The sequence below is a fragment of the Solea solea genome, chromosome 9 (assembly GCF_958295425.1).
Source record: "Solea solea chromosome 9, fSolSol10.1, whole genome shotgun sequence".
NCBI classification, from domain to species: domain Eukaryota; kingdom Metazoa; phylum Chordata; class Actinopteri; order Pleuronectiformes; family Soleidae; genus Solea; species Solea solea.
Genome location: NC_081142.1, coordinates 14,315,821 through 14,340,834, shown reverse-complemented (window position 1 = coordinate 14,340,834; position 25,014 = coordinate 14,315,821). Strand labels below are relative to the sequence as shown.

The 25,014-nt window shown below is 39.0% G+C and overlaps 4 protein-coding genes across 4 annotated transcripts in view; all 4 read left to right on the top strand.

The window, feature by feature from the left end:
* The first annotated feature begins 807 nt into the window (after positions 1-807).
* smim7 (small integral membrane protein 7) lies at positions 808-4,079 on the top strand. Its single transcript, XM_058638686.1, has 5 exons — positions 808-923; positions 1,144-1,185; positions 2,408-2,460; positions 2,566-2,656; positions 3,500-4,079. Exons 1-5 carry the CDS (start codon positions 898-900, stop codon positions 3,513-3,515), a joined length of 228 nt encoding a protein of 75 aa, XP_058494669.1. The 5' UTR covers positions 808-897; the 3' UTR covers positions 3,516-4,079.
* A 489-nt stretch (positions 4,080-4,568) lies between these two features.
* Positions 4,569-7,679, top strand: ccdc124 (coiled-coil domain containing 124). Its single transcript, XM_058638689.1, has 5 exons — positions 4,569-4,721; positions 5,985-6,162; positions 6,562-6,748; positions 6,905-7,010; positions 7,141-7,679. The coding sequence occupies exons 2-5, from the start codon at positions 6,004-6,006 to the stop codon at positions 7,343-7,345; spliced, it is 657 nt and encodes a 218-aa protein (XP_058494672.1). The 5' UTR covers positions 4,569-4,721; positions 5,985-6,003; the 3' UTR covers positions 7,346-7,679.
* Positions 7,680-10,818: 3,139 nt separating this feature from the next.
* LOC131465816 (small conductance calcium-activated potassium channel protein 1-like) lies at positions 10,819-17,517 on the top strand. The gene is made up of 10 exons (XM_058638724.1): positions 10,819-10,927; positions 11,887-12,982; positions 13,090-13,509; positions 13,777-13,872; positions 14,280-14,698; positions 14,959-15,100; positions 15,207-15,317; positions 15,574-15,701; positions 15,871-15,940; positions 16,412-17,517. The coding sequence occupies exons 2-10, from the start codon at positions 11,894-11,896 to the stop codon at positions 16,694-16,696; spliced, it is 2,760 nt and encodes a 919-aa protein (XP_058494707.1). The 5' UTR covers positions 10,819-10,927; positions 11,887-11,893; the 3' UTR covers positions 16,697-17,517.
* Positions 17,518-18,462: 945 nt separating this feature from the next.
* uhrf1 (ubiquitin-like with PHD and ring finger domains 1) overlaps positions 18,463-25,014 on the top strand; it is a 12,888-nt gene continuing 6,336 nt past the window's right edge. The window contains exons 1-7 of the mRNA XM_058639130.1: positions 18,463-18,618; positions 20,497-20,659; positions 21,879-22,145; positions 22,401-22,555; positions 23,182-23,397; positions 24,394-24,509; positions 24,675-24,861. Of these exons, the coding sequence (XP_058495113.1) occupies positions 20,507-20,659; positions 21,879-22,145; positions 22,401-22,555; positions 23,182-23,397; positions 24,394-24,509; positions 24,675-24,861 (1,094 nt within the window). The 5' untranslated portion in view covers positions 18,463-18,618; positions 20,497-20,506. The remainder of the gene's footprint in view (positions 18,619-20,496; positions 20,660-21,878; positions 22,146-22,400; positions 22,556-23,181; positions 23,398-24,393; positions 24,510-24,674; positions 24,862-25,014) is intronic.

The window sequence follows — 25,014 nt, the reverse complement described above, 5'->3', positions numbered from 1 at the left end:
CTATCACACTGTCATTGGTTTTATGAGACGATTCAAAATGTATTGATCGTCTGTTTAAATGATCCTTTCCTTCCTTGGCCGTAAAATATTAGTTTCTTTGTCCATCTAAATACTTGATTTTTTTTTCTTTGTTTTAAATATATGTTAAAAAAAAAACATCATCACTATTGAACGCATATGTATTGTTCAGTTTTATCTAATTATTTCTCAATTATGTTACCCTTTGTATTTATTTATTTACAGTGACAAGCAATTTCTGACTTTATAGTCTTAAGGTTAAGGATCCATCCAATCCAATCCAAATTTATTTATGAAGCACATTTAAAACAACAAAGTTGACCAAAGTGCTGTACAGTTAGACATAAAACAACATAAGAAAAAACTAAGACCAACTTAAAACCAACAGAAACATTAAAATAATAAAAGCGTTAAGACCAATAGGAAAGGAAAGATGGATTATAATAGGCAACTCTCATGCAGAGCCAAGAGCCAAGAGCCAAGGAATAAGAGGATAGAGTTAGGCATCAAGTTGGTTAAGAGTAAGGGATAATGTTTTTCTATGTATATAAAATCCAAAAAAATATGAAGTGTTTATTATCAGAGATCAATTCTCCCATCCTAAATTGTGTATGATCGTGTTTTTACAGCTTTGTAAAGATGTTCAATATCATCAATGTGCAGAAGTTGGTTTCATTTTATTTTCTGGTGTTTTGTATGTACGCAGTAATTACGTTTGATTTTGACAACCGGATAGGGAAAACTCCACTTAACATCTCGCGTCTCGTCTGGTCTCGTCTCATTGGGACCTGGGACACTGAAACCTCATTGGTCACATTCCTGAATGACGTAGTTAGCGGAACGCGGAAGTGAGGTATCTGTGATGTGTACGAGAGCAAAATGATCGCAGATCTGTTGATATTCGGGTAAGTTATAGAATGTTTCTCACGTATTTTCACAAAGACGTCTCTGGGATTTCACAAAGTGTTCTCCTTGCGTGTTGTTGTACGCGGCGGTGTCAGTCAGACCGCGTTTGAGCAAGCTAATAACTGGCTCCATGCTAATGCCAGCTCAGCAGCTAACGTTAGCCCTGCAGGTAAATCGCACCCATAAACAAACACTCTTGTCTCTTTCTCTGCTCAATAGGACCTTACTGGTGAATGCAGGGGCTGTGCTGAATTTCAAACTGTAAGTATTTTTTGTTTAACCCTTTATTTAAAAGTATGACAGCTAAAAGACTGGCATTCATTTTCTCTGTGCACAAATAATGAAGCTGCCTGGAAACATGTCACTCAAAATGTTATTTTAAAAATGTTTCACCGTTTAAATTCACCAATATAATTAGGGATGCATGATATTGTACTTTTTGCCAATATTCGTTATGCCGATGTATCAGGAGTGCTTAGGCCGATAACCATAAGATACCAATATAGATGTTTTTCCCTACATCCAACTGCAGAGGTAATTTAGTCTCTTCTGTAGTGAAATTAACATAATATTTTGCTGATTCATGTCGCAGCAGGTGTAGATATACATTTTATTCATTGAGCAAAATAAATAAACGTAAAAAGAACATTAGAGGGCGACAGCACAGAGGTCAAGGAGGTAACAAACTATGGAACCTTTTGTTGTAGTCATTAGTAATATCGGCAGATATTGGTGTGTTTGCCGATATCCAATAATACATTTTTAAGCCAATATCTGCCAATATCGTGCTGATAATATTGTGCATCCCTAACTGTAATCAGACTCTTTGTATGCCTCTAAGTCACTAAGGATATCAGCAATTAGTTACACTAAAAGTTTTTTGTAAGATGGGGGCATCCATAAACCCATACACTTGCCTAAAAATACACATAAAAGCGTCTTGTAGGGCTACAAAATGTTTTTTGTTTTAAAGTGATTATGCCTATGGGTGGTATACTATACATTTGAAGTTATGTTATTGTAATCATGCACACAGTTTGTACATAGCAGCAACTCAGGAGAGTTATCTACTACTTTTTCTTCTTCTTCTTCCGGCTTCCCCCTCTTAATAATATTTATTTATATAACAGTTCCCAGCACAAAACAAAAAGTGCTTTACAAATTGCACTTTACATGTTTAACAGAGCTACAGTGTTTTTACTTCACTCATTTATTTACGGGTTGTTACTGTCAAAATGTCATGTTTGTCAGCCTGCTGATTCCACCTGCAGATCTTCTGAGGCCAGAAAAGCAAGCAGTAATCACTTTAACCAATCTTTATGCAAACAAACGCAATGACAAGAATCCATCAATAAGACGAACTAAAGCAAGCACTCAGAGATCTAAACCGCATTAAAGGCCGCTCAGTATCCATACATTCCCGGATCTAGCAAAGTTAATGGTGCATTGATGACACATTAGGTTGCCTGTGAATGTTTTACAGAAAAAGGAAGGAGTCCCAGGGATTTGGAGATGAGTCCAGAGTACAAACAACAGGTGTGTATGAGTGTTCAAGTGTGATGGATAAATGGAAATGAATATGAATATGTATTTTCTGCATATTATGTGAAAGCACAGCCACAAAAATGATTTGTCTTTCAGGCGACAACATCAGAGAATTCCTACTCAGCCTACGATACTTTCGGATCTTCATCGCTCTGTGGAACATCTTCATCATGTTCTGCATGATTGTGTAAGTAAGACACGGGTAGTCACATTCATAGGGGGATAAGGTTTATGTCAAATAATGTGACTTTTAGGAATAAGACTGGCAATATTCTAAACTGAAAATACCTAAACCAAAAATTTAATTGATGATATTTAAGTATTGTGTTATTTTGTTCAAAAGCAGTATGACATATCACTGGAACACGATCCTCTATTGATTCAACATCAAGCACGCCATCCTAGTGTAAATTACACAGAGAGTAAAGTCTATGGGGTTGCAGTTTTCGAGTCCCACTCCTGTTTTTAACATTTCTGATCACACATTTTCATCAGAAATAAAATACAACACATTGCCTTTGAGTCAGTGTAAGTGATGTAGTCAAAGTCATAATTTGACTACATATATTACATATATACTATACAATAATTAATGTTAACTATAAGGTGATAGCACTGCAGTCAAGGTACATACAATAGCTAACAATTAAGATATTGTTTTCTAAGGCTGTTTAAGTGTCTTTGTAATTAAATTCACCACATGTTTGTGGCACGGGGTAAAACGTGACTAAAACTATCATTTTAGAAATATAAATTTTATTGACTGTTCTCAGTCATTACATTCATAGTCATCTTCAGGGGTTAGCTGTATGTAACCAGATTTGCTTGAGATCATCAATTTTGTTTAATTCAAGCAAACGCGTCACAGGTGTAACGTAAGAATGTGAATACTTGTCTTTTCATCGTTTATCCTGTCTCCACATTGCTTCATTTAGCGATTTTCTGAAGTTTCAAAAATGTTTTAAGTTTAGGTTCTTCATGTGACATGTTTTTTTTTATCTAACTGTGTAAATATCTTCAATCCTCACAGATTATTTGGATCATGATCGACGTCTGCAGAGACCACAATCTCACCTTTTCAAGATGGGACGGTCTAAACTACTCCTTGATAGAACTTTTCTGTTGCTTTTGGTCATTTTAAACTCTAACTGTACTCCATTTTATTTACCAGTTTACATTTCTAAATCAGCTTCTGGCTGCACAGGAATGAATGAGTCTCTGTAAATATTTTGTTTCACAAACCTTTTCTGTTAAGGCTGTAATAATCTAACAGGCCTGCCCTCTACTGGTAATGTGTGGTCATTTGCGCTTGTGCTTGTTCAGTAGAATGAGGCGTTTTCTTCATCAACACCAGGGTTTAACTTGATTACACTTTAGAACATGTTTTTCTGAGGCTTATTTGACGTCTATCATCATTTAAAGGTCCTGCTCTATCTTAAAACCTCACATAAATACTGTAGAGCTAGCTGGTTAGCCATTGGTTATTTGCATCTTCTGATGATAAATGGTATTTTCTTTGTTCTGGGGGCACCCTTGCTGTAAGTAAATATACATATGCACTATAATATAAATGTGTCCTTATTCTTAACAATAAAAATACAGTTTTCTTAGCCCAGTGTCTTGTCAACTGACTAGGATTGTGATGAATTTCAATACTGCAATGACATGACTGGTAATGTGTTTCCTTTTACACTGTCATCACAGAGACGATGACAGTATCTAATACGACATCCATTCTTCATGCAAATCATATAAATATCATATAAGTATTCTACACATAAGCAGGTTTATACATTTGCTCACTTCAGTATAGATTTTCTTACCACAGGTTTAATTAAATTCAATTAAATTCAATTAAATCAAAAACAAACATGATCATAACCATAAAAATAAACAACACACTTTGATTCAAACTATTTATGGAAGTATGACCAGCATCTGTGAGTTGCCAGGTTTGTGCGATTTCTGCAAAAAGGACATGGATTCTTGACTATGTTCTGAAAACCTATTTTCGAACTCCTGTGGGAGTAGAACCACTGTGGTTGTAAACAACTGTCTAATTTTGGAGTTAATATTAAAACATCAACTTCAAACTGGTACACATTTCCAAAATAATATCCAAAGTGACGCATTATAGCGGCGACGTTAGCGTACGTGCATTGTGTAGCGCCGTCAACGTCTATGTTTACGTCAATGGCAGATGCCTCCTGGTAACAGTCGTCCAGCCACGAACTGTTTTTCCTCACCTACTGGTATGAAAACACGTTTTCATTTCAACATTTCTGTTGTGCACTCGTTAACAGACTAGCTACAATTCGGCGTCGGTAAACTGCGAATATCCGGTTCTTTGACGAGCAAACCACCATTGTTTATCAGGCAAGCACCAAGCGGCTATAGCTAGCTAGCGAGGAGCAACGCTGCAGTGCAGTCGTTCGTGTTAAAGTTAGGTTGTATAAATGGACCTCTACTGGGTCTGTTTACTGAACCAGATATAGTTAGTTATATACCAGGATTAATTGTGTCTTCCTTCATTGTTCACTTGTCATACAAATGTCATAAAGGTTGTTCTATACATCTGCGGTCATGCCGGTGCACAGTATCCATCCATACATGTTCAACATCACAGTTTTAATCCTTTTATTTTTACGGTGACACCAATTGTTGTTACTAACAAACTATTTATCAATTTTTGCTACGAGCTAGTTTCTATCAGTGGTCCTCGAGCACGTGAACTAACAATAAAATACAAAGAATACACATGAAAACACACAATAGATTGTCAAATCAATGCTAACAAGACTGATGAATTAAAACCCATTTGTACTCCCCTTGGGGGGAAAGTAAGCAAATCTGTACAAATGATCTTTTTAATGATTTATAGTAAAGTTTATGAAACGTCTCTGAGTCTAAGGTTATCATCTCGCAAAGACAACCATTATGTAAATCGTGAATTAGGATCACCACCAAAATCTAATCATTTCTTTCCCTACAAAGAAATCGAACCCTATTAACCTGTACTTTCCTTTATACGTTATACTGATCCTGCCCTTTGAGGTTATCGATATATATGCAGTTATTACACCATACAATAATCATATCAAGTATTTCATCTTTAATTGTATGATGATATTGAAAAGTGGCTATATCACTATAGGGCTTATTTTCATAATCGAATAATCTGTTGATAATTTTCTCGATTAATTGAGGACTTGTTTTGTTCGTAAAATGCTGAAAAATATTGATCAGTGTTAACAAAATCTGGAATTCAATTCTTGAATGTCATGTTTTGTCCACAAATCAAAACTATTCAGTTTTAATGATTTATTTGTTGTATGGAGCAAAGAAAACAGAAAATTAGAAGCTGAAAAATCAGAAAGCACACGATCGATTATTTTAATAACTGACAGTTAATTTAGTAATCGATTAATAATCGAAATGTAAATTTATTAATTAACTATTGATTATTATATATATTGCTGTTGAGCATCTTCTCACATTTGCCTTGCCTCCTGCAGCTGAAGAGCAGCTGTTGGGATGCCAAAGAAGTTCCAGGGTGAGAACTCAAAGGCGGCCACAGCCAAAGCCCGTAAGGCTGAGGCCAAGGCGGTGGCAGACGCCCGCAAAAAGCAAGAAGAGGAGGATGCTCTGTGGCAGGAAACTGACAAACATGTACTGAAAAAGGGGCAAAGAAAGGTGAGCTCTCTCTGGATAGTGTATGTGCTGAAAAAAACTGTCCCACACAGCCCGGCGGGGTTAAGTCAGGCCTGGCATACACTGCACTGCCTCAATAGTCGGCCGACTGCAAAGAATGAAGCTCGACTGCTTAGCAATGCCTAAAAAGTTTGCACCTGCACACACCGTATCAACTACAGCCTCAGAGCAACGCATTATTTGTCACAGTATTCACATAAAGAAGGGAAATGGGAGGAAAACTGCATCATTTATCTTGTCACACACTCATCACAAGACTATATATGATACATATATGCCAGTCATTTGCTTGCTTCATAATTTGATTATCTCTCTTATTTATGGTAAATGAATATCGGTCTAGTTTTGTCAGCCTGATGACACATCTTTCTGTATTTGCAGGATGATAAGGAGAAAAGGAGGCTGGATCTGCTGGAGAGGAAAAAGGAAAACCAACGACTTCTCGATGAGGAGGCTGCCACAATAAAAGGCAGAGCCCAAAAGGAGGCTGCAGCTGGTGGAAAGGTGACTCGTGCCCAGATTGAGAACATGCTTCAGGATGAGCAGCAGGAACAGCTCAACCCACAAGGTAAAGTTGGGGTGTTGTTAAATGTGTGATGGACAGAAAAATGTGTAAATAGCTAATGGCATTTTCTGTTGCTGGGTCAAACCAGGAAACATGCATGTTGTTGTTTAAGATTGACAACCACTTCAGTAAAGTTTCAAATGTATTTCCTCTCCACAGAAAAGAGCCATTTGGAGACTCCACTGGAGGAGAATGTGAACAGAATTATCCCTGAGGAAGGATCAATGGAAGCTAGAACAATAGAAGATGCCATTGCTGTGCTGAGGTACATTTGCCGTTTGCACTGTGTGTGACATCCTGCTGTACTGATTTGAATTTAGATGTATAAACCCACCTAACAGCTTTTTAGATATTAACTATTAATTTTTATTTAACCCATTCCTTTCGTCTCCCAGCACGGGGCCCGATGACCTGGACCGCCACCCAGAGCGGAGGATGAAAGCAGCATTTGTTGCGTATGAAGAGGCCAACATGCCTCGTCTAAAAAACGAAAATCCCAACATGAGACTGTCGCAGCTGAAGCAACAGTTGAAGAAGGAGTGGATGAAATCACCGGAGAACCCCCTGAACCAGCGCTTTGCCACATACAACTCAAAGTGAAGGCACTCTTTGCATAGTAACGCCATTAGAAAACTGTGCACATTGAAAAATTTAATAATGCTAAAAATGAGTGTCACTGAAGGGAACTTTGACAGTACCTGTTCACCAACAATATATCCAGTACCAGAAGACTGATGTGCCATTCACTTTCAAGAAAAGGCCCCCCCACACCACCTATCAGTGTCACAATTGATCTGTGCTCATGGCTACTAATAAGGCATCTTATCATCTAACAAATGAAATTCCATGTCTTTTTTTGTACTTCTGGAAAGGTAGGGAATCTGATGTTTTTGACAGTAACTTATTAAAGTTACTTATTAAAGCATCAACAATCTCTTGTTTCTTTGGTTTCCCTTGTAAAGAGGAATACATGGATACAGGAAGACACACTTGTGCGTCGGTTATTCAGAAAAGAGGATGATGGTGTAACAGAATTTATATATAAAACAAAATAGACTCAACAAATTAATGACAAAGTCAATAGGAGTGGATGGTAATGACTTGGGTTTTGGTTAACCAGTTTCTTTGCTGGTTTACAAGTGGATTAAAAGTGCTGCTTTATATAAACACACACGCGTTTAAAGGAATACTTCACCGATTTGCATTTAGCTTTGTAGTAATAGAATAGGGGTAGTATTTTTGAAAAATTGTGCTTCCCAACCTCAGTTTCCCCTGAGTTGAGAAATATATTTGTTATTTTCTTTGTTATGCGCCCACCATTGACACTTGGTCCTGTTAGCGTAACTGTTAGCAAAGATGGCGGACACTGTTTACATTCTGTGGGTAGAGTGGGTCTAAAAAGTGCGGAATTGGCGTTGCAGTTTCAAGCCTCGGACCAACTGTCACTGGTAGGCATGTAACAAAAAAAGAATTTTATATAAAAAATATTTAAGATTTCTCAAATTAGGGGAAACAGGTTGAAGCACAAGTCTTCAAAAATACTACCCCTATTCTAGTAATACAAAGCTAAATGCAAATCGGTGAAGTATTCCTTTAATTTTCTACCAATATATCCTCTCTGTGAGTTTGTGACATAAAACTTTAATCAATTTCAGCCTTGAAACTCATATTATTTTCTGGAGAATTTGGTCTGGACGATCCCTGAAATTTACAGTTTGTATACTGTATTACAAGAACAGCAGGAGATTGTCTGGGTGAGTCACGTTAAAAAAAGCAGTAGAATCCCCCAAAGGGAAGGACGAGCGCGGGCAGTGATGTTCAGCTTGAGCTTGCAGGAGGCAGAACCCATCCTGAGAGGCAAAAACCTCCAGCTCATATAGTTGGGGGGGGGGGGGGGGGGGGGGTTGCTCAAATCTGACCCATAGCTGACACTTGACCTGGCCCACCTACTGCCTGAATGAAGCTGGCCACTGCATCACCATGTCAGCCACATCTTTACCAAAAGTGCCCCACATATGGCTGAAGATACTCGGGTCATATTTATTATTTGCCAAAATAACACATTTATTTAAGCCACAATGTATTTGGGTCACATTTTACATTTCACCTGTGGGCCGCTTGAGGCTCACTTCCATTTTGTCTGAGCCAGATTAAAGCCGGTACTGTTGCATGATCATTGCCAGAAGTGGCCCACATCCGGAGGCTGTCTGGGAGAGTTACTCCTGCAAATTTGGACGTTAACCAAAGTTTAGGGAGCTGACAGGACAATCTCCTGATGATGAAGTTGACTTCTGCAGACACTTGTGTTCTGCACTGGACATTCTCCAGAGTTCAGTTCAGCTTATCATTCCTCCTGACCGTTAAAAAAAAAAAAAAAAAAAAAACACTTGGTCACTTGGAGATTAACTGATATTTTGTACAGGCTTCCTCCTCACATCAATCTCTCTCTGTTGCCATGTCAGCCAGGGCAAAAAGAACCCACATGTAAAACAGTCGGTGCCTTGACTCTTTTACTTTGGAGTCCGTGCTGGTGACTGTGTTTCCTCGCATGCTTATGTTTGCCTGCTGTTGCTTCCCTTCCAGTTCGTTGAGGTACGGACCAATTATGAGGGAGAAATATGAGGAAGAAATTGGTGCCATTTTATATACTTTAATAAGAGCCCAAGCTGTCCTTACTGGAGAAATATCATCTGGATAAAATGTTTTTATGAGTCCAAGTTAAACAATGTGACAAAGTGGCTGACGCCTTTATAAATTATTGCCAAAATGTTTGCCTTTTAAAAACTCTGTGACTGGTCTTCCTTATCTACACCACCAGACTCTTTGGCCTTTAGCCAGCTACTGTATGTATTCCAATTCCTTTCTCTGTTACAAAAAAAAGAAAAAAAAAAAGGTGGGCTGGGGAAATTAAAGTGCACAGAGTGTTATAATTTTAACACTCAGACCTGTGCTGTGGCTGTTTTAAAAAAATGTCCTATGTAATGTTCAGATCTGATTTATGCTCCAGTTAATTGTAACTAAAAATAATTATCCCAGAAATATGTTTAATTTTGTTTTAAATGCTGACTATTGCCACTGTGAGTCACAAAGGTTTTCTCCAGCACAGCAGCATTCACGTGCTGAGCTGCTGAGGCAGCAGCTGCAGACTTTGCAGGTTTGTCTGATGCCAGCTGCAGAGACAGCAGAGCGGAAGTCATGCCTAAATATAAATAGGTTAACATACATGTCAAACAACGTATCTTAACTAAATTAAGTTTTTTTTTTTTTTTTTATCTGAAGTTATGTTTGGGAAATGGGGCCAAACACAAACAAGGAAAATATGCAGAGTAAATGAAGTGGTAATTCAACCAAAGGACTACTATATGATATTTTATGTATTTTAAATGTTCCTACAGTATTTTAATCTCATATTTGTAAAAAAAAAAACCACTGGAAATATAATAAGTAATTTGCTGGGAAATGCATACTCCACGTGCTATTATGACTGAATCTAGATATGAACGTTAAAAGAAAATTAATAAATGTTTGTTTGTACATTATATTTAATTCAAAATTGCTCCTGCAGTTGCATTTGTTAGATCTTCTAGGACACATGTGTGGAGCCCTTACTCACTGGCTTGATTAATTTGAGGCGGATTTAAAAGTGGACACTTTTGTCCAGCCAGGCTTTGTGGCGGATGAGATAAGAGACCCTGTGAAGACCTTTGAAATACTGAGCTTTAACGACAAGTTCAACCGACCTTTTCTTTTTACATTTTGCATTGAAAGCAACCCATTCCCTTTCTTTCCCCCCTAGCAACCAATCAGTCCACTCCTGATTTATAGGGATTTCTTTGAGCTTGTATGCGTGTGATGTTCTGCCTGAACACTGGTCTGATGTTACATTTTTTTTTGTTTTTCTGCATCCTGACCTGTTGCTACACCCTCTCACTCTCCCATTCATTTGCATGTCAACCCTTTACCAGCTGCTGCTGCCCCTTTCTTCATGGTGAATTCTAATCATTACTTTCAAAGGAAAGCGTCTCCAAAGCTCCTTTATCAATGGCTCTGACGGTGAGGAGGCAAGCCGCTGTCCGTCACCCACTCATGCTCTTCTGACCACTTGTGTTCTGCACCTGAGAGCGCTTCCTATTTGGGACCTGCTTCTTTAAGTTTGAAGAATACGAAATATGGAAGAAGAAGGTAATGATCACCTTTGATTTATTCAATTATTAATTGTTATTTATTTTACTGTAAAAAGAATGTATGGATAAAACATTTCAGTTGTTAAATTGTTATCTATATTTATACAGTATGTCCTACTGACTGATTTCCTAAAGATTTTTTTATTTATTTATTATGTCGAAACACCAATTTACACACGATGCACAACTTACAACGACACATGGCTCTGACTGAGCTGTACATAGTGTAGTCGTACTGCAAATCACATTAACACAACGTCCTTAATAAAACACAAAATCAGTTCTTTGTATTGTTTGTGGGTTTTGGTGCTTCAGTGTTAAAGTTTTTATTATTTCTTTAGAATATATAAAATAAGCTATTGCTTCGGTTACAAGATGGGTGTGATCTTTGACTAACAAAACAGAGCACAGATTTACATTTATTTCTAAGAAAATAGACAATTCAATAACACATTTTTAATTACGTTCCAATAAAAGGTGTGTGAATTTCCTGAGCCTTTCTGATTTCCATGCATAGTAGACAAACATAGAGGTTGAGGGATCACATCTGCTTTTGACAGAGCGTTTCTTATTCACAACCAGCTGTGCACACAAATTGAGACAGTCATGATTTTTGAATAAATACTCTGTGTAAACACTTGATAGTTCGATAACCTTCTGTTTCTTTTGATTTACCCTTTTCCAACAATATTTCACACTGAGCAAATAACATACAGAAAACAGAGGAAAAAAAACATGAGAAATAAAAATGACTTGTTGTCTACAATAACCTTTTTTTTTAAAAGAATTCTTATTTTTGATTTGTTCAAAGTTAAAATTGAATACAAAAAAGGGAGATGTGACATTGTTACCCACATGTATTTCAGGATATTGGTTGCATGTCATTCTCCACATTCTCTTTCTTTTCAACAGTGACACCAAAAAGAACCTGTGATGTGTTTTATTTCATCTCTGCAGTGATGCCATGAGGCTGATTCTGGTTAAACCTACCAATGCAACGAGGCGTCTTGATTCAACAGGTGAAGTCTTCCAAGACAGGGAACATGGCCACTGCACATCAGGAGGTCCGTCTGAGGGCAAGTGTGATCCGAACTTTGGCCCCTCAGTCGGAGCACCTTCGTCACCGCAGAATACAAGCCTCTGTGGTGGTTCGTCTTCACCCATACATGAAAGGTGGAATGGAGTCAATCCTCCGAGAGTTTCAGCCCAGATGTCGCCACAGAAAACCCCAAACTTAACCCTATCCCAACTGAGTGATGAGGACTGGCTACTGTTTTATGGCCAGGTTAGCAGAAGAGGAGAGGCTTCTCCCTCAGCAGAAAAGGCAGGGAGCAGCGAGGGACATCCAAACCACAGCAACAGATGTGGTTGTTCCTGTCCTGATGCACATCAGCATTCAGAAGCTTTTCAACCACAATCAAAACACCGCACTGTCCAAGATTGCCTCACCAGAGTTACAAATAAGAGGAGCCTTTGGTCTTCACTGCATACCCAGTCTCAGTGTTCAGCCTCATGCCAGGCTTTATCACAGCAAATAAACCACAGAGATAGTTTGAAACCTGCAGCAAACCATAACTTCATGCCTCAGTGCAATGATGGAGAAAGCCCAAAGGACCTTTTGCAGCAGCACTCTCTTAATCATCTTAAACTTACAGACGTCAGCCAAGCAACCTGCTCAGATTTGTTCAACATCCCGCTAAACTCTGCTGAATTCGCTGAAACAAATCAGAAACTCCACGAATGGCCTCAGACAGCTGTCAGTGCTGACTTGAGCTGGCGAGAGCTTTACGGTAAAGAACCGCTGTTAGTTCGGCAACGGCAAGATTCTCCCAGCCTGATAAGAAGTGATCAAATCTGCAAGGCACCTGGAGATCCTTCACTTGTACCCAAGTGTCGACATCTCCCTTTCAATTTACTGACCACAGCTTCTCAGGGGAACAGGTCCACAACACCAGCTAGCGACCAAAGTGTCCAATCCTTCGCCATCGGCCAGTATAGTTCACTTGGAAACCAGAATTTAGTTGAGGAGAGGGTGAAACAGAGACAAAATCAGGTAAAGGGTGTCATTGTTTTTGCCAGTCCATTTTCCTTTTCATACAGTGATTTTAGTTTCTCACAAGTGCATGATGAATTACATTCCCTGTGCTGACTTTGTTACAGACAACCACACAGCACCTCAGTGGATCGAAGCTCTCCCTCCCGAAATATACTCCCCCACCAGTGGACAACTCAGAAACTAGTGGCTCAGTTAACGGGGATGCCGTGCGACCTCTGAGCAGTCGTGCAGATCTTCACTCCGGCCACCAGCCTCTTCAGCGACTTCACAGCGCCATCCTGGAGGATGCCTTTGCTAAAGTCATGAGCCAAGACTCCAGTAAGGCAAACAGTGACAACCTGACCAGAGAGGAAGGCAGTGTACCACCACAGAGGAAGACTAAGGACATTAGCTACCGGTTGGGTCAAAGAAGAGCTCTCTTTGGGAAGCGCAAGCAATTGAGCGACTACGCCTTGGTCTGTGGGATGTTTGGCATCATTGTCATGGTTATAGAGACCGAGCTTTCGAGGGGATTTTACATCAAGGTAGTCCCGTTAATATGAATGTATCTACATTGTTACCTTATATTACAACAGGTGTGAAAGGCCCATCGCATCAAAGGAAAAACAAGTTTGAGCAGTAAATGAAAGAAAAGCGAGTGCTCACTATATAGACTGACAGACTGATCAGCTGTATCAATAGAAATGGGGCTTTAATGGCCTTTTTAAATTCTCTACTTTCCCATAGTTACTAATTTGTGTATTCAGGAGTGACACTCATCATGTTCATGTTTTTATTTCCATGTTTGACAGGATTCTGTGTATTCTTATGTACTGAAAGGCTTAATCAGCCTCTCTACTGCTGTTCTTCTTGGGCTCATTATGATGTACCATGCAAGGGAGATCCAGGTATGTGCTCTTGATAAATTAATAAAAACTTAATTAGAATAATTTTTTGCTTTGACTCATAGCATGGAAGTTCATTATTGACCATGGCAACTAATGAAAAAAAAACTTTAACACACATTTCTGAGCCTTTATCAAAGCTTTTTGCCTTCTTGGAACCTACTCATGTAACTGAGGTACATACGTTAAGTGATAATAAATATAAGGGTTTTGTTCTATCTATGTTATTATGTATGGGAACTCATGGTGTATGATGAATATGATATATATAATCCAACATTAGTATCCATTCCCCTCTTCTCTTTCTTCTACTTGAAGAAGCAGTTGACACTCATAATGTTGCATTACTGCCTCCTTCTCTCTTCTTTGCACATGTTCCAGTTACGTCACCCTGTTGTCTTCTTCTACAGCTCTTCATGGTGGACAACGGCGTAGATGATTGGAGGATAGCTATAACAGTTCAGCGGATTCTCTTCGTCACGTTGGAGCTTCTGGTCTGTGCCATCCATCCAATCCCAGGCCAGTACGTGTTCACCTGGAGAACTCGACTGGCCTTCAGTTACAGACCATCAGTGGCCGATGCTGATGTTGACATCATCCTCTCTGTGCCCATGTTCCTGCGCCTCTACCTGATTGGCCGGGTCATGCTGCTTCATAGCAAACTGTTCACAGATGCTTCGTCCCGCAGCATTGGGGCACTCAACAAGATCAACTTTGATACTCGCTTTGTGATGAAGACTCTGATGACCATTTGTCCCGGCACTGTCCTGCTGGTGTTCAGTGTGTCCTGTTGGATCATTGCAGCATGGACGGTGCGCTTGTGTGAGAGGTATCATTTTTTTCACTATTCTGTCTTTTAGTAACCACTTGCATAACTTAAATATCATTAAACATGTTTGAGTTATTTTGCTGTTTGATATCAGAGGAGATTGCAGATTGTAACTCCTCACCTTCCAAAGTGCATCAGGGAACTTCTGTGAGCTTTGCATATCAGACAGGATGTTGCTCTTTTTGTTTTGCATAGTAAGCTTCGGCTTCAAAATCCAAGCAAGGCCTGTGTCTAGAGTACATTATATTATGTCTTCACAGGTATCATGATACGCAGGAGGTAACTAGTACCTTCCTTGGGGCAATGTGGCTGATCTCCATCACCTTCCTTTCAATCGGCTACGGAGACATGGTCCCTCACACCTACTGTGGAAAAGGTGTTTGCCTGTTAACTGGAATTATGGTAAGAATAATTTGGTTTTAATACTTCGAATATTTGGTGTAAAAGTAATAAATATCATGTGCATGAGGAATCTAAGCCATTTACTAACCAGTGTTCTTCTCCTCAGGGGGCGGGCTGCACTGCTTTAGTCGTTGCTGTTGTTGCAAGGAAGTCAGAACTCACCAGAGCTGAAAAACACGTCCATAATTTCATGATGGATACTCAACTCTACAAAAAGGTTACTTTAAAATTAGAGATGCAAATTTATTGCACATTATTTGTGCGTAATGTTGTAAAACACTCCTACGGTGTTTGTTCAATTTCAGTTTTGTCTCAAAGAGCTTTACAGTGGAGCCCTGTGAGCAGCCAGTCAGCAGAAAGATGCAGTGATGCAGGATAATACTGCCGTGATTGCTGTGAAGGCAGTGATACTACTGTACAGTATAAATGCTACTCCAATTCTCCTCTTCATCTGTATGATGTTCCTCCTCCAGATAAAAAACACAGCAGCTAATGTTTTGAGGGAGACGTGGCTCATCTACAAAAACACTAAGCTGGTTAAGAAGATTGATCAGGCCAGAGTTCGCCACCATCAGCGGAAATTCCTTCAAGCCATCCACCAGTAGGAATCAACTGCACCAGCCACCGCAATTTGAATAACATGAAGTTATCGTAGGAAATACTTGCTGACAACACTCTTGTTTAATGCTTTTATTTGTGTAGGTCAAACTGTACTTTACATTTATTTTATTGGTCACAAAAGTCACGGCGTGTCTCATTTTCAAACACAGACTGCGGAGAGTCAAAATGGCGCAAAGGAAACTAAATGACCAGGCCAATACAGTTGCTGATCTTGCCAAGGTCTGTATATGTGGTGTCTTGCACGATCTTGGTCAAAGGACACATTTTGAGTTTGATTTCTCCTACTTTTCCAATTATCTACGATCATCATTTAGAATTAAACCACAGAATAGAATAACTTCAAATTCCCATTTCTTTCTTTTGCTTTTGTCACACGTTTTGATGGCGGCCATTTCACAGTAGGGAAAATAATTGAGCAGGTAACAACATGAAAAGCGGTTTTAGTTGCTCATGCCGGCTTGCTGTCACACTCTCATGTTTACTGTGACTTTTTAACTGAACAGTGCAAAATTTTGACATTATCAGTAGCGTACTCATGATTTTATACAACACTGAAAAAAAATTCAGCTTCAAATTGAATTTATATCTCTTTCTAAAAATATATTGGGTTCCTTAGTGTGATCTGTCTTCAAAGTTACTTCAGTATGCTGTGAAGTGAGATGTGTGAAGTGTCCTCCCTGCTGCTTTCAGACTCAGAACATGATGTATGATCTGGTGTCGGAGCTCCAGCATCGAAGCGAGGAGATGGACAAGAGGATTGTAGCTTTGGAGGAGAAACTGAACTCCATCCTTCTCAGCATGCAGTCACTGCCAGCTGTACTTTCTCAAGCAATAACAAAGCTACAAAAGGATTTCTTGGACGACTTGGCTTTCCGTGTCCACTTTCTGTCATCCTCCCTGAGCTCTGAGTGCTGCCCAGTCCCTGCCAGGAAGCTCTGTCCAGGCTCCACCACACCAGAGACATCTTTGAGCTAATAGGCCTCACTTCAGGCTTTTGCAACCTGATGTGGGAAATCATTTTCCATTGTTTTAGTAACTCTCCTGTAAAAACTACAGTTGGGGTTTGATCACCACCTTTTTTCCCCTTTATCCAAACTGTGATAGTTCTAGTGTTATTAAATAATCTAAATAAATGTGCTTCATAAATAAATATTTATTACATATGCTGTATGTAATAATTTAGGAAATCCATGTATAGTTCTACAACCTTGCTTTGTTGTGGTCTCAGTCTAAACATTATTATTATTTTGGGTCTATGATGTCTCTATGATGTCTCTTAACAAGTGACTTTTATAACAACTATAGAGTGTTTTTTTTTCTTTAATTAGAACATTTACGTAGTATGTCCCATGTATCAAATTGTTAACAATACAGACTTTGTACCTTCTTTATCTCCCCAGATTTTCTGTTGTGTACAATACACTGTATTTCAATTACAAATACATATACAATACAGGAGGCTGACAGAGATCCGGGTATTAGGAATGTATTTTGACTTGTGTCATTGAGCCCAATAGTCTGTGAATATATAACAATCCAAAAAAAATGTCTGTATTGTTCAATTATTATTTCTGGAAGGTGACAGGATTCAGAGACATTCACACCAGTTCAAAATAGTGAGATAACAAACGAACAGGTACAGATGACAGCTATTCCTCCCTCCCTCTATTTAGCAGTTGAACAAGCAAAAACACCAGTGTATCCAAATACAAAGTATCTTATTTTATCTTGTACTTCAGAGATAGGCATATTTTTTTTTTATCCATGGCCACACTGACATAGTCAAATTAAACAAAGGGGCCACACATTTTCAATCTCCATCAGGCCTTTAAAATTCTTTACATATTCTTTAATTTCTTTAAATTTTAAAATTTAACCATATGCAACACACTCAGTTACATTTTTAGTTTTCTATTAATACTAGAATGAAGTGTGACTTGTATCAAACAGAAATGTGTCAATAAACGACTTCTTGTCACTGACTGTAGTGCACAGTTGAGTTCAAAATGCAAGGCAAGGCAAGGCAGCTTTATTTATATAGCACATTTCATACACAAAGGAAATTCAATATGCTTTACATGAAACAAATATTTAACAGTAAGAAAACAAATAAAAACAAATAAAATCAAGTTAGAAATATAAATGAAAAAGTAAAAAAACTAAGTACAGAAAAATAGAAAAAAATAAAGATTGCAGCATATAATAACGATTTGCTTCAAAGTCATTAAAAGGACATACAGTGCAAATGAAAGACTATTTTATTGATTTCTTTGTCATTTTGTTTTCCTTTAAGGATGTTGCGGGTCGGATTAAGCTGGTTTGTAGGCTGAAAGTTGCTTGTGTGCTCTGTCCAGTATCAGCTGGCCTCATTCACTCTCAGCTCTCGCCAAACTCAGTATATAATCAGTTATTGTAGTATGTACATTAAAGCTAAGCTACTCATCAAAGTGAAAACAAATGAAGACGAAAATTCTATTTATAAATTAGTCCAGTCGTGGTTTGTAATGTCACTCGATGGGATACTCACAGGCATTAATACGGATATAGAACTGATAGAAGTTTACATGGCGCTACGTAGTCTCGCGATACATGTCCCGGAGGCAACTGCACCCACGAGAATGTCATTTCGCGCGCTGAGGCTAAGCTCCAGTCACATTTGAGACGGACAGCTCTATCATCCAATCAGCGCGTTTCGCTTAGAAACAACTAGCCAACGGCGACGCACTATTTTTTACAACAGGCGGAGTATCAAAGTCTTGAAGAATAACTCATTGATCGATCTCCAGCAGGACGTACAGTTGGTTTGTGCTTACCGTTTTCAAGAAGTTATCTGGGGAAAAACCTGCGCGTTATTCCTTAAACGCCAATTTCTTATTTTCACTTGGACGAACAAACAGGTAATGAGTTTTTCACTATTGTTGGTACAACTTTTGCAGCAGCTTCTGTTAGAGTATTTACATAGAAGCTAGCTTACTAAGGTTAGCTAACTTGACAAAGTCCTGCCTTACTTGTCTTTGGTTTACGACACCGAGTTCCCACATTTAAAATGCAGAGCGGCTGGAATAAAGTCCGCGGCGCGATTTCCACGTTGTTGAACGTTTTGTTGTAAGCATTGTCGGGCTGGGCGATGAACTTGACTACAGCGACGTGTTTGTGCTCTAGTGTTTATCTGCTGTTCATCTACATAAATCTGCAGCACATGGCAACATTTTAACTACCACTGGCACGTCTTTGTTGAATAAGAATACAGAAACAAATTCGCTAACCTTGAATATTCTAATTTCATTGTTTTTTTCGAGTGTTGTTTGGTAATCAATTGACTCATGATTCTGCATACTCCTTGAAAATGAATGACTTCGCTGGTATAAATAATTTCAGACAAGATTGCAGTTTGTTTTCAATGCCTTTACACGTGTTTTGTTCACTGGTGTTGGTTTACTTGGATCATGCAGAGCGAACAGCACAGATCAGCTGAAAACAAACAGCCGCTCAGCTCCGCCGTTTAATCTAACGGTACCAAATCCCGGTCTGTGTCGTTAAACGACCGTTTCCTCTCCATAGCGATCGACTCCAAAACAAACGAGTTTATATTTCGGTGTGTTTTATTGTATGGCAGCAAAGGCACATTGTTTGCTAGCGCTCCCTCGCGTCCGGATGTGCCTGCTTTTAAAAGAAGTGGGAGTGGCTTACAGCTCAGTTTCCCGCACTGTATTTAAATCAGCTCGTTCCCTCCCTTTCTGATTCTCTACTGAAGTGACATGGTGTGACAGTCGACCAAGAACGTTATACACACGGGCAAAAAGAAGAAAGAAGTAACACATGAACAAACAAGACTACTGTATAAAAAGAAGAATAGGGCAGTATAAACAACCAGACAACTGCACAATAATGCATAAGATGTGTTTGTTATTATAATACTGTTAACAAAAATCAGTAATGATTAAACATTACATAGTATGAGATTGGCCATCACGTCATTAGCTGACTGACTCCTAGCACCAACCAGTATGGAGAGGCGCTATCACTTAATGACACTCCATGTTTGTATTATTGGGGAGTTATTTTTTTTATCAAGGCACAAAGTGAAGTCCAAGCAAACACAACTGTGCATATAGAGCAAGGCCAATAGTAAATAATGACGAAATAGATGCTCATCGGCAGTAAGATGTGTACAACTAACACACTAAAAATAACAATGGCGTTTACAAGTCTTCTGCTAAAATCCACAGTAAGCAATGTGTCTTTCAGTTCAAGAGTAAAACTTCTGTGTTGCTATAATAACAGCAGATACACAGACCAGACCATAAAATCTTAATAGATTAAGCCTCAGTAAAAGACAATTATCTATGCGTTGGGCTGGAAGGATTCATTCAACAGTTTTAATTCATGCACACAAACACAGATGACACTCAGATTATGGTTCTGGTACTAAACCTTAAAGTACAAGTTAATGCCGGTCCCCATACAAAACACAATGTTTTTTTGTATTTGTTAAAAAACAGAGTTAAGCATGTGTTACATGTATACAATTTATTCTTGTCAACAGTTTGATACCCTTTGCAGATCATTCAGAAAATAAGGGGTAAATTAAAGATACTGTTATCACATAGGTTGCCCAGCAGGGTGTGCCCTCTCACCATTGTTTCCATTATAAAGCCCTGTGACACATGAAGCAGAATCTTGGATGGATAGCATTGCTGGAAAGTTGCTTTACAGTGACACTATCAACTATTATTTTCGTTATGTATTGGGTCATGTTTTGGCTGTGAACACAGGGCAGCTGCAATGTGGATTCAAGTGCGCACAATGGATGGGAAGGAGACTCACCGGGTAGATTCCCTGTCCAAACTCACCAAGGTGGATGAGTTGCGTGGCAAAATCATGGAGCTCTTCAAGGTGGAACCTGAAAGACAGCGACTGTTCTACCGTGGCAAGCAGGTGAGAGAAGATGGTTATAATTTTGTTTAGAGATGTATTTTTGATGCTTGTATATCTTAACAAAAGAACATTGAAGAATCAAACACATTAAACATGCTAGCCAGAGGTTGTTCAGTCAGTGCTATATTTCCCCTTGAGAAGACATAGCATCAAGAAGAGCTGAAGCGTGTCTCTGTGTGTTAAATATAACAAGAGTGTGTATCTAACGTGCCATTTAAATGAGCGTTTTCATCCATCCCAAACTTTTAAAAAGTCATCACCCTCATGCCTCATTGCAGTTTTTCCTCTAGAGGGCAGTGCCAAGTTGCAAGCATCAACAACCATTGCAAACATTGAAGAGTTTTTTTGTTTTTTTTTATCACATGCCATGCCCTCAGCAGTGAGTGAAGCCGAGCGCCTGGCACGCAGTCTGTTTTCTGGCTGCAGGGATAAGCCAGCAAGCCCTGGCAGCCAGTTATAAATTGGGCACTGCAACTATAGGGTGCATTATCACAGAGATGCATCGGGCTCTGTGGATTGTACTCAAAGACAACTTTGTTAAGTTTCCACGTGGGTATCAGTGGGAGGTGATCTGTAAGGCCCCATACTGCCCCCTAGCTTTCTGGTGGTGTTGCTCTGCTTCGTCAGTCATTGTAAGCTCTCCTATGATGTGCACAATGATGGGTTAAATTAATGCAAAGTATGGACAAAAGACTCTGTCAATCTCTGTCTTTGTATTTTGTGCAGACTATAAATGGGCCATAAGACAGAAGCCCTAACTTGGCATCAAAGATAATTGTCAGTGACTTGTCTAAGCATACCCTTATTTTATAGGTCTTCATTATGTAAACCAATGAAATTAGCCAAAGGCAAATTTCCACTACGGTGGAAAATACAGTTCTATTCTGTTGTATTCTATTCCAAAATGAGTAAGTCGTTTGGTGATTTTTAAGCAAATCTTGTATGGCTGTTCATATTGAGCAAGGAATTTCCTGTGATAACATTTTCCTTTTTTCCCATTTTCCATTTTCGGGCGATGGTCCTGATTGAAACCCATTCCTCTAGATTAAACCCAATCAGCGCTGCTCTAAAATTGACTCTTCAACTAAATGTATTTTATTAATAAAAGTAAAAAAGGGGTAGTGACATAAGACTGAGGGTTAGAGACACTAGCAGTGTTTTGGGACAGAAGTTACACACTGGATTTTTAAAATGTTGCATATGTTTAAAACTTTATCAGATGGAGGATGGCCATACCATATTTGACTACAACGTTGGACTCAACGATATAGTGCAGCTGCTTGTCAGGCAGAAGGTTGCCCCTGTTGATGTTGTCAAAAACATGGACAAAGAAGCAGAGCTCTCTGACTCTGATTCTGGCTGTGGCTCAACCCAGAGTGAATCTGACAAGAGTTCCACTCACGGTGAGGTGGAGGGTCAAACTCCCAGCACCTCTGCTCAGACAAACACCCCAGAGCTCATTGATGCAGAGTTTGGATTTTACAAGGTGAGTTTTTAAACAATTAAAAAAAATGTAACATCTATTTTCTAGGAGTTTATAACAACTGTCCTTTCACTTTGATTTTGATTGTGGTCCTTTGGAACAATCATACAATATGTTTGATTTTCAACGTCGTTCATTAAGTCATACTAACTAGTTCTTTTCAAGCCTTCTTTTTTAGAGACTTGGTGTAAATGTATAGTTGTACCCCATATTTTCAGATTGTTGTAATGTTGCTAATAATCGTTGTGTGTTTTGAAGATCAATGAGCTGGTGGATGCAAGAGACTTGAACATGGGAGCTTGGTTTGAAGCCCAGATCACAAATGTTACAAAGACCACCAAGACGCCTACAGTGGATGCTGCAGAGGCCCAGCCTTCAGAGGAAGAGATACTGTACCATGTTAAATATGAAGAGTAAGAACCCTCTTTTTCCATCAACTTTCTGACTAGCTCAGCTAGTATTGATGTCAACCTGAAATGTTCCTCTCATCACTGATCATTCTGGTTAGCTACTCATGCAGCTGTAACATGAAATAAGACATTCAAACCAAAAAATGTTTGATGTGGTGATGAGTGTTTACTTTGAACATGTGTTGAAACATTATGGACTACAACAAATATGGAGACTGATGGATGAAATTTCGGTTTTACCAATGTGCCTGGTTTTGCTTATTTGTGTCTCTGGTAACTGGCAAACTTTGTGCCACTGCTGCTCTTTATTTTTGTCCACCAATGTTCACTGTTAATGTTTACTATCTTACACATCATTACTTGACTTGGTCATCATGGAGCAAAAGTTGACGATTAACATGTCATAGTTTCTTAAAGGCTCACGTTGGATCGTTATCAATTGGCATTTTTAAATTAAGCGTCCCTTTGCTGGACAAGGTTATTGGTTTCTCTGCCCTGCCTGAACATTGCTCTGGTGTTATTTTCAGGTGCATTTGTGTTGCATGGTTTCAGTTCTTAAACTTGTTCTCATCATTCAAACATAGTACTTTTATACATTCAAATTAACACCTTGATATTTATCATCCCAGCTACCCAGAGAACGGGGTAATTCCGTTGCTGACAAAGGATGTTCGCCCGCGGGCCCGTACACTGTACCAGTGGCACCAGTTGGAACCAGGAATGGTTGTTATGGTAAACTACAACCCAGATGACCCCAAAGAGCGTGGATACTGGTATGACGCTGAGATCCAAAAGAAGAGGGAGACACGCACCCTGCGAGAAGTCTATGCCAAGATTATCCTTGGGTAAGAACATAGATGTAATGTTTAATTGTTTTTCGGTTAGTAGTCACATTTCTGCATTCTTGAATTTTTATCTATCTCAGATTGGATGGAATAGCAGAGGGTGGGTCAAAATTCCCATTTGAATTATGTGGTGTATCACTATTCTTTCCCTGTCTGTGTAGTTGCCTCTGCAAGTCCTGTCTAACTGACCTCTTAAAGCCTCACACTCCAGCGGCTGAAAGTGTTTTGCATCACGTGTATCTGCGCAATATCATAGCGCATGATTTTCCGAAAAATATACTTATACTATATTATAATAAATACAAATATATAAACTAAATGAAATAAAACCACTGGACATACTCTATCTGCTTCTTGTGGGTTGGGCTAATCCAAAATACTGAAAACAAGGGGGGTGTTCTCTGAAAACACGCTGTTACCTGTGGAACAGGGGTGCTCTGAAAACACCCCCATTAGCACTTGGTCCTCCAGATGAAATTAAATTAACCATAGACTGTATGAAATTTACATGGCAACAAGTCGACTTATCAGAATTTGAGTCGAACCAGAACGTATCGACTCATAAATCGACCAGTCGATTGGGACTTCACAGCCCTACAGCAAATTTTATTTTGCATTTGTATTTTTGTACAGAACTTTGGTCAACTGAGGTTGTTTTTAAACATACTATAGAAATAAATCTTAAGAAAGCATGATGGCTCAGTTGGTAGAGCTGTTTCCACATGGGGCAAAGGGCCCATCGCAACCACCCAGGTTTGATCCCACCTGTGGAACTTTGCTGCATATCTTCCCGCTGCTCTCTCCCCTTCACGCTCAGCTCTCCTGATACAGGCATGAAAGCCCCCCCTTAACACAGTTAACATTTCTTACTTACAAAATGTAATCTTTTTTTGCCATTTGTATTTTTTCTTCTTTTTTTATTCAAAGGTTTGGACAGTTTGTATTTTAATGATTATGTACTACCTGTTGTAATTAAGGTTGTGCCTTTGTTTACAGTGATGCTGGTGACTCTCTAAATGATTGCCGGATCAAGTTCCTGACTGAAATCTACAAAATTGAGGACCCTGGTTCCCTCACTGATGCACCAGCTGGATCTGAGAGTCCACAAAAAAGTAATTTTAAACTTGTGTGCTCTGTGTTGACAAATGATTATGTGCCTTATGTCAACATTTGTTTTATCTGTAGAATCTGCTATAATCTGGTGTCAGGAGATGTATTTCAACACAAATGTAAAAATGTTGTGTATTGGCATAAAATATGAAATTTCTATTCTTCAGGATCAAATGGACCCGAGTGTAAGCACTGTAAGGACGACCTAAAAAAAAACTGCCGCTTTTGTAACTGCCACATCTGCGGCATCAAGCAGGATCCTGACAAACAGCTGCTGTGTGATGAATGCGACATGGCCTATCACACATACTGCCTGAACCCCCCGCTTACTTCCATCCCTGAAGATGAGGACTGGTCAGTAAATGCAATGCATTACTTAAAGTTCCTAATGTGTTTATGTTATGTTTGTAGCAGCTGCTGTCAGCAGATAAACATGTAAAATACAATTTGCTTTGTTATATGTGAAGATACAGTATAAGACTTCTTTGATGGACAGGACCGTGTAAA